The sequence below is a fragment of the Anoplopoma fimbria genome, chromosome 17 (assembly GCF_027596085.1).
Source record: "Anoplopoma fimbria isolate UVic2021 breed Golden Eagle Sablefish chromosome 17, Afim_UVic_2022, whole genome shotgun sequence".
Classification (NCBI taxonomy): domain Eukaryota; kingdom Metazoa; phylum Chordata; class Actinopteri; order Perciformes; family Anoplopomatidae; genus Anoplopoma; species Anoplopoma fimbria.
In genome coordinates, this window is record NC_072465.1 from 6,959,115 (window position 1) to 6,975,951 (window position 16,837).

The 16,837-nt window shown below is 40.8% G+C and overlaps 1 protein-coding gene across 1 annotated transcript in view; it reads right to left on the minus strand.

The window, feature by feature from the left end:
• Positions 1–2,741: 2,741 nt before the first annotated feature.
• The window catches only part of sema3fb (sema domain, immunoglobulin domain (Ig), short basic domain, secreted, (semaphorin) 3Fb), a 53,884-nt gene continuing 39,788 nt past the window's right edge, over positions 2,742–16,837 (minus strand). The window contains exons 7-18 of the mRNA XM_054616178.1: positions 15,563–15,682; positions 15,164–15,303; positions 13,850–13,964; positions 8,883–8,952; positions 8,610–8,754; positions 8,223–8,445; positions 7,040–7,128; positions 6,780–6,821; positions 5,739–5,895; positions 5,288–5,371; positions 4,864–4,997; positions 2,742–3,200 (exon numbers count right to left, since the gene is read on the minus strand). Coding sequence (XP_054472153.1) covers positions 2,742–3,200; positions 4,864–4,997; positions 5,288–5,371; positions 5,739–5,895; positions 6,780–6,821; positions 7,040–7,128; positions 8,223–8,445; positions 8,610–8,754; positions 8,883–8,952; positions 13,850–13,964; positions 15,164–15,303; positions 15,563–15,682 — 1,778 coding nt within the window. The remainder of the gene's footprint in view (positions 3,201–4,863; positions 4,998–5,287; positions 5,372–5,738; positions 5,896–6,779; positions 6,822–7,039; positions 7,129–8,222; positions 8,446–8,609; positions 8,755–8,882; positions 8,953–13,849; positions 13,965–15,163; positions 15,304–15,562; positions 15,683–16,837) is intronic.

Below are 16,837 nucleotides of genomic sequence, written 5' to 3' on the forward strand. Positions count from 1 at the left end.
AATGATGTGTTTATAGTCAAAGTTTTAATGGCCGAATGTCTGCCTCTTGTCAACTTGTTGGGAGTCAAGTATTGATGTACAGCCCCATCAATCTACCACAGATGTATTCTGATTATCTAGCACTGCTGAACTCTATAATCTGAGTTAATGGACCTTTAAGTAATGATCAAGCTTCATCTGAACATATTTACTGATGGGGGATTAGAAACTTGCATAACCAATACCTATATAGGTATAGAGGTAAAGACACTCTGATAGAAACAGAGAGCACATTTCCTCCTGCATCCTTTCATGGGAGGTGTTTTACTTTCTAAAGGTTTCATTACAAATACAAATGCAATGTGTATATTTTATACAAATGTGCATACATATCTCTTTAACAGGTATAACTTTATTCCAAGGATCCAGGGGATTCTGGGCAGAACATGGAAAACATCCAGTATCAAGCCAATCACAATGAAGGGTGGGGAGCATTCCATTCTTATAAAATATAGAGCTTTAATTTATTAGTCAGCAACAACAATGGAAAGGGAAGAGAGAGTAATTTACACAAGTCATTACAAGAACATCACCGTTGTGCATTTAGTTTTTTACTTTTTTCCATAAAGTCTGATGATGCAAAAATACAAAAACAAACAAAAAACACTCAAAAACTACAGACACGTTTTTTTAAAAATACCAACAAATTGTACAACCTTTCTTTGCATTTTTTTTTTTTTTTTTTTTTTTTTTTTTTTTTTTGCCGTGTATAACCCCTGGTCTTATTTGGAGGAGTAAACCAGGAACTGTGATTGATTCAGGGAATGCAGACAAACATGCCCAATAGAGGAGCAGATAGAGATACCTCTGTATGAATTATAGATGCATCTTCCCAGAGGCATTCAAAACAGCCTGAATCCGACAATACATAGTGTATTAAAAGCCTTGAAATATCAGAATGATATAAAAATGTATTTGCACCTTGTTCCAGATGTTTGTTTTTCCCCCTTCATGTATTCTTAAATATCAAATTGGCAATTATTTCACTTGCTTGGGCTTGCACTGCTTTTAAAAGAGCATAACAATTCTAATCAATAGAACCATCACACATCTTCTAATAACAGCACTTTCATTAAATTCAAACTGTGTTTGTTACATAAATAATATGCCATTAACTCACTATGTGCTATCCAAACATATGCAAGATAATTTCACTTAATAATCTAAATTAAAAAAATCTATATTAATGTCAATGAAAAGATGCATCATGCTTTATACAGGGTTTATTTGTAATGAGGGCTTCTTTAAAGCGTTTGTTTTCCCCATTACATGTACTGAGAATGTTCCTCAGAGACCATACTGTACAACCAGAGAGATGAAAAACAGAAAAAAAGACCACACAGTATCTTATCAGAATTACAGTACAAATACAGGTTCATGCACACAATGAAAGCCAGCTTCCCAATATTTTGGTTAGTGTCACAACATTGTTACAATGCTCTGTTGTGTATATGGGCAATTGTTTTTTTTTTCCACACGTGAATGTCAAAGGAAGAAAGGACAATAGATGTCTCGAGTGCTCAGAGCTAACTACGCTGCCTGATCTGGGCATCTCTTTCATCTTCAATTGGATGTGTTTTTTTATGTTTTTTAATACAGAAGTCAACCATTAATTGCCCGATTGTGCTTTGTTGCATTTGGCCCCAGCCAATGTCCCCTGAAAGTAAAAGAATAATGCCCTTTGTGCAAAACTGTGACCCCTTATTGCACCTCAATCTCAGTTCAAAGGGTGTTTGCATTTAAATGGAACCCAGACACTATGTTTCCTCATAGATTTGATAAAAAAAACTAATCTGATGCTTGCTTCTTTCAACTATGTATCTTTTTTAAACTTGAGTTTAGTGAAGAAACTGCAGGTTAATGAAAGTAGAGTACAATTGAGATTTTAATAATCAAAATTTGTATCTGGGCTGAATAGCAGCAACGATGCTGGATCATTTTACAATCAATCCTCCCATGAGCAAGGAAATAGAATGGGAGCGAGCACCAGTTTCCTATTAAACCAGTAATAACACCAGAGCGAATCTGTTAATCTGGGTTCCCATGGAGAAAGCATCGTCTCCCTGCAATAACTGGGACCATGTGTCGATGGTCCCATTGCAATATTAAGTCTCTGTCCGCATGCAGCCATGACGGAAGTTGGGCCACAGGCGTTCCTGGCGTGTCCAGAAATAAAAGAGCCTTGGCATCGAGTCAAAGCAAGCAAGAAAACAACAGAGATCCCATCACCCCTTATCAACAACTCATTTCCCCGTTAGAGCTTCTCATAGCTCGCTCCGAACAGCTTACATGCCTGATAACACATTCCAAACAGTCGCCAAGGTCATATGATGCTGACAGATGAGTTCTGTAATGACAGTAACAGCAACAATAAAATTAACAACATCAATAATAACAATAATATTTGCCCCAAAGGTACCTATACACAAAGAGCACGTTTTTTTTCTATAAGTACAAAGAAATCCACAGAATGATACTATATACAACCTACAATAAATACTGTGTATCTTATATCTTACTGTTTGAGAGGATGTATGTGGGGTTTTGTTTGAAAGCCTCTTTTTTTTCTCAGTTTGCTTTTTTTTGGGGGGGTTTGTGGATTTTTTTTCACGTTTGCTACTCTCAATGAGTCTCTCCCAGTTTTCACAGGGTGGTGGTGGGGGGAGGTGGGTGAGGGGGTTTCAGACACAAAGCTGGGCTCCTCATGTCTCTGCCTCCTCCTGGTCCTCCTCCCCCTCCACCACCTCCTCCCCGTGATGCCGGCGATTGCGGGGCTTCTTCTGCTCCTTGAGCTCCTTCAGGTCTTTGGCCTTGAGGGCGCCCAGCAGCGGGTCTCCGAACTGCCAGTAGTCCTGGCAGTACTGATTGATCAGGGTCATCTCTGGCTGGCTCAGGATGGTCAGCAGGTCCTTGTACTGGCCTGCACTTGGGGTCCACTGGGTGCTGCTGGAGTGTAAGGAAGACGACACCAGCCCTCCTCCGCCCTCCACCAGCACGTTGTTGACGGCCCGGCTCGACAGCACCACCAACTGCAGCTTGACCAGCGTGTGTTTGAAGTTCTTCTCCGTGGCCGTGCATTGGTACATGCCTGAGTCAGAGGGCTGCAGAGACCGCAGGAGTAGACCCTGCTCTGTCTTCAAAATACGACCATCAGAACGCATCTGCAGAGAAAAACAGCTCATGAAACACCTGTGTTGTATCAACCTATGCATTATGGGTATAATAAATACTAATATCTTTATCTGTTTAAGTCACACAAAAACCTGTATTTGTATCTGTATGGATTTATACTGGAAGTGGGTGAGGCTTACACAGAAAGTTGTTACAAAAACATCTAGATTGTTTCATTTTCTGTGTTAAAGGTTTTTTATACTCTTCATACGTATATATGTATGCACTAATAAAATACACAAAATATTAAAGCTATGCCAAAATCTGGCTGGATATTAATAATGGAAATTGAGCAGGAGCTTTAAACAATGGGACCATATACTTAAGAATAAGTTGTGTGATTTTTCTTTAAAATCTGGAGGTTGTGCATATAATGTGAGGAGGTCCAGAAAGTGTCTATGCTTGAAAGGGAGAAAACAAAACATTGGTCTTCATAGCTCATCTGGCATTACTGGTTGTTGTTTTTTAATCTTGACTGTGCATGCAATGGGAAAGGGTCCAGATAAAAAAACATTTGGTTTGAAGTATCTAGGTGGAAAAAAAAAAGAACTATTGACAAAAATCAGAAAAGCTCTTTTGTGGCCACCGGCATGCACTTTTGATGCACTTTGCATGGACTTCAGTTTATCTATTGTCATTCTGCCTTGTTTCAATATCGATCATGAGATAAATAAATAATAGCTGTGCAACATTAGGTGAAAACTGATGAAAAGTTATTGTGGAAGACGCTGGCTGAATGAGTATTCAACTTAAAACTATCTACACTCCATATAGCCTATTTGTCTACATTTTGGCATCATACAGAGCGTCTTTTTTCTGATTTCTAAGCAGAAAGACACTGAGATCTTCACACCTGTTAACCTCTGGGCTTAAATTTGGCTGATTAGGAATCCGAGTAGTGTGATTTTTTATATAAAAGTGTGTCTATCAAATGACATCTCATTGAAGAGAGGAGGGGGAAATGATTATTCCTACAAAGAATTGTATATGTTTATATAAAATAATGTATTTGTTTACATCCCTGCTGTCTTGGTATGTATGGTGGATTACTAAATCATTGCTATCTGTACATCCACACCAAGGAATCTGATAAGGTGATGACAGCTTTTCAGCTCAGAATCAGAAGTGCGAGGCAGCAGCTATTCCTGTGGGAATAGAGACCTTCCAACAGAATAGTCAATAAAAGAGAGGCAGCAACACTACATAGCTTCACAATAAAACTTTAACTAGTGCCTCAGGGTTGTATATAATAGTAGAGGGCTTTTTCACAGCTCCCTTTATGTGTCCTTCCCTTGGGGCCGAGGACAGTCGGATGTCTGTGTGAGAAGTCAGGCATCATTCAATCAAAGCCTGAATCACTTAATCTTGTTAACAGGGAATCAGAAAATAAATTACACTGGGGTCATTTTTCAGATGTGTCATACTGCATTTAAATCTCCATCTCATCATATCAACTGAAATGAAATACTGGGACCCACCCAATATGGGAAATGTCAGAAAACACATTTTTTATGTTCATTTGTTGAAATGCTCATTAGAGTTTGGGATGTTTATATTGTGCTTTATATTGGATAAATATGAATTTGAGTTAACAAACCAAAAACCCAACAGGCTTCTATAACCAGACTCTTTGAGAAATACACAATGTGTCACCTCTTTCCTGCGGTCGCTGTTGTCTCTCTGCAGATGCCATTTGATGAGAGCATGTGGAGAGCGGGCCTGACACTCCAGGAAGGTACTGCTCCCCTCCACCCCGTACTGCACCATCTCCAGAGTGTTCTTATTGGCTGTGGGGCAGAGAGAGAGATGGATTTCCATGGCAACCAAAACACTCATTACCATGAGCTCCTTACAACCAGAACCTCAGTTGTGGCAAATCGACGTCCTACTGGCAAACGGCTGTCACAGATTACCATAAAACTGCCAGAATTTGGTCATTAAAGCACATAACAATGAAAACCTTGAACTGTTCTGAGCAGCAGTAATAGGATGTGTCATTATTGTTTTGACTTTCTTAGGTCATTAATAAACAAATAGAAGCAATAGGAAGAGAACTACTGAAGAACAGGAGTCTTACTGTTAGAGTTGAAGCCTCTGCATTGGCGGATGGGGTTCCCGTACTTGACGTCCTGCCGCCGGCTACGTCTAAAGGGGTCAGACCAGTATTGCCGAATAAGGAGAGAAAAAAAAAATAAAGCAACCGCAAGCCATTCAAAGCCATTCAACAATACATACCGCCATTAAAGCATCCCATTCGAATGGCTCTAACCACAAACCACCACCCCATTACGTTATTACAAGCATGTGGATTAAGATCATTTGCTGGTTACACTTAAAATACCACAAGTGTATGATTTATTAGTGGAGTGTAAACCACACTGTATCCAAAGACTATGATGAATATACTATTAAAAAACAGCCAATTAGCCATCCAGGCAGTCTAATCCGAGCATCATTCAACGAGCCAATAGAGTCAGTTAGTAATGAAGTTAGTGTAGCTCATGCTGACACTGCTGTTGGTGCTCACCTCTTCTGTGAGGCAGAGTAACGTGAGCAGGACTTGCCATCCCAGGCGCAGTAAGGGTCTCTGGCCAGACAGCAGTCAGCACAGGCTTCTCCGTACACATCACACCGGTGAAGAGCCAACTGAGTCAGCCCTGTCGCAGATGACACGTACAGCTGTTGCTGTTGAGAGAGAAGAGGACAGAAAATGGTGTTATACACAATGCTAGAGGACTCTTTGATAATGGGGAAGAAAAAAACATCCTGAAGTTTTTTAGGAAAGCTGCAAGAAGCAGAGCCAAATAAACGCAAATAATAGTCATTTTCAAGTTGTGCAATTTCAGAATCTTTATTTCCACTATACATATGTATTTTATGGTCACACAAATTCAAGTGCCCAGTATTCAAAAACTACAAATAATTGCTATAATTCAAGAAGCTCAATTTGGTTTTCAAAATATAAGTCAAGACAAAGTAATACAGTTCAGACACCAAAATTCAAGATTTAGAGGAGATTTAGACCTGAACATCTGGGACACCAGAGATGAGCAATCAAGCCTGGGTACTTTAATTTTCTATCTGAATTTGTGAAACCTAAAGATACAGTTTTAAGTGGCTCATGAGATACAAATCTTTTTTGCCATTATTTGCTTCCAAGAAAAAACTTCACAAACCCAGATGCATGTAATGAAATAAGTCTCCGGATCACCTGGGAGAATATGAGCTCATATCTATCAGATTGTAATTTTATGATCAGCGGTTTAAAATCTGTCTGTCTGGCAGGCCGTGTGAATCACAAACTCTCTGTCCGTGGAATGATGTCATATAATGTAGAAGAGGCCAAGTATTTTAATCACACTGAAAGACAACCTGAAGAGTCTTTTCCATATGTCTCTCTCCATTGTCTCCCTCAGACGTACAGCCGTACAGCTTTACTATGAATTATGAAGGGAAGCGACAGTGAAGCACAGCTGCATAAATGTGGCTTTGACATTTCTCTGGAAGATGGTTTCTTTTTTTATTACATGAGCAAAGGTTAAGAAAATCATTTGCACAGACATGCTTACTCTTTTTGATGAGATCTTCATTGTTGTAATTGGAGTTGGGACCTTGATAGAGAAAATAATACATTGTGAGTACAGTGTGTAATCTTAAAACCAGATACATATGTATGAAAGAGGAATAAGCAAAAAAACTGTTGATCAGAAAGAACAAGGAATTTATGACAACGGGGGAAGGTGTGGCTGTGAAAACAAAGATGGGAGAGCAAAGAAGGCTAGATAATGTATAGTAGAAGAGGAGAGAGAAATATAGAAAAGTGGCTCACCTTAAAAACCTCAACCTCCTCAAGGACCAGCTCCTCAGTCTGCAGGTCGTCTCTGGGCAGAACGATGACTTTCTGTACTGTTCCCTTGTCTGTGGAACCACAACACACAACTGTCAGCTTCATACCTGCAACCTCACTCCCCTCCGCCTCTCAACAGTCCCTTGGTTTCCCATTTTATTCTCTCAACAATGGATAATCCTCCTATCCACAGGCTCCACTGTACTCTTCACCTCTGTTACGTGGCTCTCTTCACTTTAACCCTTTTTCTCAATGACGTAAAGCTCCGTTCCACTTAGTGTAATCGCTGCCACCACCATGACAAACCCATCCTCAGCTCCCCTCTTGCCTTGACCTATTCATCTGGATGCCATAAGACATCCATTGGTCCTCCCTGGCATGTTTGAATTTCTGCAAAGAGTTAGGCATTCCTCTGAGCAGGATACCTGAGATTTATTATGACTTCTGCATTGAGGTCTGAATGGCTGCCTCTGACAGCAGCTGAAAGGACACACATTCCTCCAGAGTGGCCCTCCATCGCACACAACCCCATTAGTCTCCTCCCCGTAATGCACAGTTGAACAAAGACGCCGGTACAGAGGCGTCATATGCAATATGTGAGGGCTGCATCTTGTGTGGTGGCTGCTGCTGTCATGCTGGGGCCTTATTAAAGGTTCGAGGCATGCAGACAGACAGACAGATAGATAATCTCTACTACACCACTGAGCGAGATTAAGGTGATGGATGTCCTAACTGTACTCCCCACCCCACCCCCTCCTTCTCTCGTTCTTACCCCGTTTCTTTGCTCTCCCTCCCGCTGTTGATCCACCCCTGCCCTGCAGGTACAAATCTCCTGTTGTTTACTTCACGTGAATAGAGTGAGGTACGAACTCTTTGATTGGTTAAATTTCCCCATGAGAACAAAAGGGAAGAATGCTTTTCTTGTAATGATAAATGATTGCAGGGGAGACAAGCCCTGCACTTACATGGGATTTATTTCAATAGGGGGATTTTTTTTCTTCATTATTCAGCTTCTCACTAACACTGTCCTTCACCCCTCTCCGATCAAAGGGTTAATGGGTTTGGACTGACTTTGTGTAAAAATTAAAAACTTACAAAGCTGCAATGTAACTCTTTCCCTCATTTCTTAAAAAAAAATAAATCAAATGTATTACAAAAAACTCACCAGTTCCTAAGAAGAGCACTTCATAGTTGCCGTCTGCAGCTGTCACTTGGTCCACAGTGATGGTGGTGAACTCATAGTCCACGTTGGTCCGAACCACCAGGGGGCGCTTGTGTATCGGGTACACAGCGTTGTACATGGCAGGGTGATTCCTCATGAAGTTAATCACTTCATCCGGATAGTCCTTAGTGGACTTCATGTTGGGGGTGAACGTACCTCCAGGGCACTGAAAGGGAAACAGAAGGGTTCACATTTTGAGTTTGGGTCAAAAGGCTTGAGAAAATAATTGACATATTCACATTTAAAAAAATGTATATATTCTGTTTTGCTGATGCCTGCATCTTGTTCAGATGGTTGCTATTTGAGGTCTGAGTCAGAGAAAAAACTCACCGTGCCGGGTCGAGGGTAGGGGATCTTCCCGGAGTAGGCCACCCACTGGTAATTGGGACCCTCCTTGTGGGCGAAGGGTCCGTTGAAGACCATGCGTATGTCGGCCATGGAGTAGACACAAACTGCTGAGCCTTTGAAGACAGCGCTGTGAACAGAAAGTAAAGGCAGAGAAAGGTCAGGAAGAAGCATCTTGCAAAATGAAAATGAAAAAAATGCAACTTGGAAAAATCTTTCCTAAAACAGTTTATACAGTATGCGTTATAGCACACTTACCCAGAGACAGAGAAGACGCCATATATCACAGGATTTTTTATGTCCTGTGTTGGTTGTATGTAAACATCTCCTGTAAGAGAATAGAGAGAAATCATGTCAGTGCAAACAGACCGGGCGAAGGAAACATCACGCTTCACAGCACAAGCACTCTTCTTTACTAATATTTACACAGAACATCTCTTAGCCAGAGAGACCTTTAGGTTACATAACAATAAATAAATAAATAAATGTTTTATATGCATACTTTTCTATCAACATCCAATCATCTTCTTGTAAAACAAAATATAATGTCTGCTAAGGTAAACTAGTACCAACCAATTTCAAACAATAATATCACGACCTATTAATCTGCTACTTTTAGTGCCATGGGTGGTGTTTGTGGAGCCTCTGTAGCGCCGTGTGATGCTACATTCTAAGCCCGCCCACTTTTAAGAGGTCCAATCAAATGCAAAAGCCTTGATTTAGATCTCTCTTCTAACTGTACATCGCTTAAATATTTTGTTTCACTTTTCCTAATTTAGCGTGTTAGCATGTTAACTACAGCCAAAACCGATGAGAATTTAATTAATTTAGCAGGTTTTTGGTCACAAATCCAAGATTTGTTGTTTAACCAAAGTTAAAATTTTGACCAATTCATGACACAATATTTACAAATCACCCTTAGTGGGGTCTGGATGTTTATACCAAGTTTCATCCAATAGGTATCAACACATTTCACTAAAAAACAATTGACCAACTCAAAGTCCTACATTGCCATTCCTAGATTTAAATGAGCAAAAATGACTAGAAACTTTAGCTCACAGTCTAATAGAAATAACAAGAGGGAAAAAATGTGTGTCCCTTCTTTCCAGACAGCCCTCCTGCCATTCTCATATCCTGAAGACGGAAACAGTAGGTGTAAAACCGCAGCAATCGACTTTGCGCAACAGGAAACTGAACTATGGTCTGAGGAAAGACACATAAGGTGAAGGTTTTATTGACAAATTGAAACATCTCTTAACAGAATCTTGAGAGGTGTTATCACCTCACCTCAACAAAGCAATCCAATCATAGCGTTAGACACAGAGCAAGGCTATTTAACAGCAGATCAGTGAACTGTCTGGTTCTCTACAGTCTAGACTGGAACAACGCGATTGCTGAAACACCTGAGAATGAGACAGAAAATTGAAACACGATGTGCAGGGATTCTCCGCTTCCTGCGTCCACAGTTCATGTCTACCACTTCGACAGAAAGGAAATATCTTTTCTCTCCCAAAAGACAGCTGCATCATATACTCCTAAGCCAATTCTGGAGGTCTCTAAATCACGGATGTTCCGACATTGGACACTTCCTGATTTAGATGATCCTTTTGTTAATACTGTAGATAGGCCCATAGCAACAAAGGAGAGGAGCTAAACATGTGATGGGTGATAAGTCTCTCTCCTGTTCCGTACCTGACCTAAATACAAGTCCCCATAGGCATGTTCACAGCCAACAATAGGACAAGGGCCTTCGGCGAGAAACGAAGAATGCGCTCCCAACCTAGTTGCGCAGGGAAATGACCGCGATGTAAAGACGTGATTGGTGAAATAGTCAACAAGCGAGAGAGGTAAAATTATAACTAATAGAGCTCATGTGAAGTGTGGAAACAGAAGGAGAACTGATCTGCGCAAAAAGAAAAAAAGTATACCAATTCAGATTTATGCCCTCGCGGTCCCATATAGACCAGCATGAGAAATTAGCTGTCAGGCTGCTATGCAGATAGAATGATACATGGAGGGGTGAGCATTGTCTTTGAATCTGAGCTGCTGGGTTCTGGTCCTGTCCACATTAGTGGGTCTGTTCAGTCAAGCCTTCCTCTGGGGACTGTCTACAGCCTTGATCTCATTCCTGGAAAAAAGGATACAGCTTATTCCTCAGTAGCTACAAAATTCCCCAAAGTCAAACCCTTGTACACACACCACCACCACCATGCCATCTTCCACAGCTGCCAGAGCCGGAGCAGTGGAACGGTCATGGGTTAGCATGGAAGCAGCACAACGGGCTGCCATGGGTGTCCCACAACAGATGACCCTTGTCATGACATACAGCTGTTGTTCCGCAGAAATGAGCGATTTGCACGCAAGTACGCGTAAGTGTGCGTATATGCAGACAAGGTACCGCCGAGGCCAAGATAGAGCTATCATGGACGCTATACAGTCGCTTAAAACAGATCAAGCCTTCATGAAGACATGGGGAAAAAAAGAGTGATGTGATTTGCAATAAAAGCTATCCTGACAGGGCAGTGATGACTAGCTCCAGGGGACCTCGTGTGTTATTAAAAGCTAGAATAGAATCCATATTCTGCAGCCTTTTTGCCTGTTTCTGTGGCAATAAAATCTCAGCCGCCATACATCCTGTCTCCTGAAAAGATATTTCAATTTCTGCTTTCATTCTTTCTCCATTTGGCCCTTTTCTCTTGTTTTTAAAGCGTTCAACAACTAAAAGTGCAGGTGCTTGTTTCACTCTTGTATGTTATTAAGTAAAAAAAAAAATCATTTTGACATCGTGTTTTAAATCACTGTGGGTCATTTAGGTACAAGATGTCAGGTAGAGCCAATAGTGCTATACTCCAACTGTAAAAACTCCCCAGGTCTCAGGCGTGCTTTACCATAATGCCTTTCTGCGTAAGACTTCCACACCGGGAATACAGCTGGTCTGGATATTTCAACAAACTTTTCAGTAATGACTTGTAGAGTCATTTGAATAAAACTCTTAAAGAAAGGGGGGAAGTTTATGAATATATTCACTCAAGCATGGCTAACTGATATTTCTGAACTGGTTGTGCAGTGTAATGCATTTACAGTGCCTCCTTTCCACTTGAAATATGTATGTAGACTCTTTTGAAGACGTTTGAAATTTTGTGATATATATGCCTATAAACTTTCTTGCCAAGAGCTTGACGAGAAGATTGATATCACTCTTATATCTGTACGGCCATTATGAAGCCACAGCCAGCAGCCAGTTAGCCTAGCTTAGCATAGATACAGGAAACAGGGTAAAATAGCTAGCCTAGCACTGTCTTTAGGTAATGCATTTGCCTTTCAGCAAGTGTGTAAAAAAATACAATTTGTGGTTTTGACAGGAGGTATATGTAGGCATAAAGTAGTTCTTGGCACTGGGATTCTGGCAAACATGTTGGTTTTTTACAGTTGTTTTTTGTACAGACCAAATAATCCGTATATAAAGTGTTAATTAGGGAACTTTAGACCTGCTAGAAGGTTGATCTTGTTACATTTGGCCAAGCTAGCTGTTTCCCCCGTCTCCAGTCTTTAAGCTAAGGTAAGCTAAGCTAACTGTCTCATGGCTTGGGCTCCACATTGAATGTCAGTCATTAGAGTGGTATCAATCCTCTTGTCGAACTCTCACCAAAAAAGCAATTTTCTCAAAATTACCAACTTTTGCTTCACCGTCCAACATTCAATGTTACCAATGTGACCATGAAAAATCCTAAAATCTCCTCCGCACACAGAAACTCTTCAGCGAGACATGTGAAGCCATTAGCATGAAACTCAATAATTTCCTATTCACTGTCCCCTCTAGGAGTCCTTGGCAGGAATGACTGCTCTCCAAACTGACATGTGATGTCTGCTGCTCATTCCTGTCCTTGGTCATTCACAAGCCCGCCTTAGTACACACAAAACCACCAACAGTGCCAAACACTGACGACTTTCCATGTCTGTCACAAAAACCACTCTGCACAGCACGCCCATGTCAACACTGAACCGGCCAGTAAACTCAGAACCCTCATTTGTAAAGGCAAAGTGAGCACATTCACACTCAGATCCATTCTCACATCATGTCGAAGGCCGCACGCACAAAAAGTTTTCAAGCCCGTCACTTTTTCAGTTGTTCTCAGCAGGATGAAATAAATGTCCCCTGTAAAAACAAAACCATGCTTTTAGAACTGCATGCAGTTTGAGATAAAAGCAAGGAATGTGTCAAGACATCGAGAGACAAAAAAAAACTATCATCAGATTCAACAGGCATGGCACTTTTCATTCTTGAGATTAGTTCAAGAGCAACAGTTGTCTCATGCATCAGTCCCCTATCACTATTTGGCTCTATTTTAAACCAGTGAGACAGAAAGGGAAAGAGCTTCCCCTGGAGAGACTAATAGTCTCACACTCACAGACATTCCTGCTACGCGACCTGATCCGCCCGCCACCAGGCCACCCTCCTTTACACATGAAAAAAACTGACACTTTTGTTTAAGACATCTCGAAAGAAAAAGACGACTACAGTGGTGGGAGTATGTGTGTCATTCTCATTACAGTACACTGTATGGGCCATGTGATGGGAGCGGGCTGCCATATGGGCCAAGGACTGAGCTCTGTTGTGTGTGTGTATGTGTGTTTGCACAAGCACACTCTTGGCAGGTGCTGCAGTAGAAACAGAGTATTCTATACTTAATATTTCAGATGTGATCATACATGACAGGAGCCTGAAAATGAATATGTCTGAAATAAATCCAGTCATGTCACTTTTGTCTTTGCAATTCGATACGTACTGTCAAAATGATTAACTGCACAAAGAAGAGATTTAGTTTCTCTCCAAAAAAACAGGGTCTAACAAAAGTTCTAGATTAATAAAAAAAAAAAACATTTAGTATCTTTGTAAATATATTTGTTTTTGGGTCAGATAAAGCAAGCAATTTAACATTTAATAGACCAAATGATTGCTAAATCAATGGAGAAAAAAGTATTAAAATTAATCGAAATTAACAATAAATAGTTGCAGGGCTAGATGTGTAGGATATAATCTGGCAAACGAGCAGTGAAGCAGGAGGAAAAGACATCACAGGGCTGACAGCATGCTTGATTGACAACACAGTCTATACAACACCCCCCAACCCACACCAAGCAACCTATGGACCAGCACAACTGGAAATGGAAATGGGAACCACAGAACAATCTCAGTTTGCAGGAGTGAAGGCCTCTGTACTCACGGAGCTCATCGAAGTGCGTCTCCATGCCGTCGGCCCCTGGCACTGAGCAGATGAGCCTGGCCTTCAGGAAGGTGCTCCACTTGTTGACCAGGCAGCAGTGGCCTCCATCATCATTCTGTATTTGAGAACGGTGGAGGGGGGACACAGAACAGTTTCTCCATCACTCACTCAAACTCACATCCTCCTCTGTCTAGAATTAACAATTGATCAATCAAAATAATTATCCCAATAAACCAATTATTGTGAGTTGCAGCCCTAATCAATTTTCAAAAAAGTTTTTTTTCTCACTGTCTTTATAGAAGCAGAAGCATCCTACTGAAAACAAACCCAGGTGGAGCCACCCACACGCACACACACTATACTGTACATGTTGGTTTGCAAAGCTGGGAAGCTAAGAGGAAGGGTGGTGGGATGGTAAACACCGTCTCCTCCTATTCAGACTCCTCCATCTGTGGTGGAGCGAGGCCAGAATCTATCCCAGTAAGAAAAGAGCTGAGACCAGTATGTGCTTTAGATTCCTCCTCCATCACCAGCATCTTTAGAGAATGCATCCTTATTTTAATATTTTAGTTTAAAGGGTGGATGTTTCCATTTCCCATTCCCATTTTTGTGAGTTGAAATATTTTCCAGGGTAATTTACAGTATACGAGTGTATTTCTGGTGGTGTGCAGAAAGTGGCAGTAAGGGTATCCAGATGTGTGGTGAACTGGGTCTCTGGAGGGCCCGGCATAGCCCACTGAGAGGGGGATGAGTGTTTGTGTGCCGGGTCAGCACCTGACCCCCTCAAATAATTACAACGGTGGAACAGCTGAGACGACGAGCACACGTACGCCACATTTTCTCACTTCTACCCCTGCTCATACACCCTCTGCAATGCTCACATATGCACGCAAAAGCCATAAGATGCCCACATGAGCTTTACAGAGACATTCATTGTGATTTGTTATTGTAACTCAGCTCACTTTGTATTTGTAGTAGAAATATAGTTTAATGGAGAAAGACTCTAAAGAGAGTATTTTAAAGGCAGTGAGTTATTTGCTACCATGTACACTAAAAGCTTCAAGTGTTTTAGGACTACCAGGGAGAAGAGGTCAGAAGATCACAGGGTCAAAGGTCAGAGGGCCACCTCCCAGACAGAGGGATGCATTGTAGACAGGAAGGTTAAAGACACATGTGGATTCCAGCATGTCAGCGTTGGCCAAACACTAGTTTGCCTCGGGAGCCTCCAGCCTGTTTTTTCATATTGCTGCAGGTTTTTTTCATTTTCATTATGTTTACACCCCAAAACAAACATGCTCCTCGCTGTGTACACACCAGGCAGATGCGTCCTATACGGGACTGGGTCACGGGACTCTGGCCCATCTCAGACGACTTCTCCCGGAAGAAGAAATACAGCTTGTCGTCATTTCTCTCCGCGCTGTCGGGGATGAGGTGAATGTGAATGAAAGTCGGGTCTGTGGAGAGGAGAGGTGGTGAAATGTTCAGGCGGAAGGATGAATTTGGGGAAAAACATCTGGCTGAAATCTTTTATAAACTCCCAGCATTTCCTGTTTATCACTTGGTGAGGGATTCTAAACACATGCAAACACCATAATCTTTTCATTTCAGCTTTTCATTCGGAACCCTGTTTGGATGTTGAAAAATCAAGCAGGAAGGTTTCACAAGCTAGATGGAGGCCCTGACTATCTTTTATAGGCTAAATAGGACATTTACCGTTTAACCATCTGGAGTTGTACTGATCTGTTCGCATGGCAGTCTTTGTCCCCAAAGTACGGAAAATGGCAGAGTCTGTCCCCATAAAGTCAACATAGACCCCAGCATACAGTTCACCATCTGAGAAAAGAGAGAAAACAGTTCAGTGAAATTCCTTGACTCTGACATTCCAGCACCACCCTTGGCACCAAACACCAAGGCTTTTTGTTCAAAAATGTATATTTAGAACCCAACTTATCAGGACTCTTTTATTCCACATGACTAAAGTTCAGAGTTACAAAGTCATCATCTACACATTTATTTTATCTAGACATGAAGTGCTTAGGATGATAAGGTCGCTCAAGATGCAAAAGGTCAATCCTTGGAATAGTTTCCTAAAATTTCTTAAAAAAGGAACTGATAATGCTTCTGTAATTTATTAGGAAGGTTTCTGGAAAGGACTATGTATGTGACCAAGATTCAATATTCACTCATCCCTCTTAGTTATTGCTATGCCTGTCAGGCTTCACATTCTGACATGGCAATGGCTAATGATGCAAAGTACAATGAAAATGTGGGGAGATTTACAAGATATTTGCAATCATTTTGGAAACTTCTATTCGATTTAACATAGAGGTTAACAAAAGCAGCCTTCTTCTGTCAAGCTTACCAACCTGAGTTTTGTCAGCTGAAATGACGACTATCATTATATGTAGCTAGCTAGTGTAAGCTAATGTTGAGGCTAAAAGTACAGAAGTTGTTTGAAACATCTGTCTCCAGCCAACTTTTTAAAGTTTCAATCCTTTTCATTTTAAAACAAGAAACTTATATATGCCCAAGGTTTCTATATACTGTATATAATAAAGAGCTAATGCTAAAAAAAATTAACACATGCGAACCTTGTTGCTGGTTAGCCACGTTATTATAGAACTCTGATATACTATGCTGTATATCCTATTATATACTAAACATACTATTTGTATATAATTCTAACATGTTCATATGTTTATGTTATACAATACCTGTGACCCATTAAAATAATTGTGTTAGCTGACAATATGTCCCTTGCCTTTGGAAATGCTAGGTAACTACTGTAGGTAGTAAGCAATCCAATAAATTGCTAACTGTAAACCACTTGAAAACCTGTGCCAACTATTAAACCACTATAACATTTTCTGGTTCTTCTCTTAAAAGCTTAAATAAATATATTTATTGTCTTGTATTCCTAAATTTGAGTGTGCTTTCTAGGAAACGTCCGTGGAAACCACTACGAATTTAAGGGACATAAAAATAAAG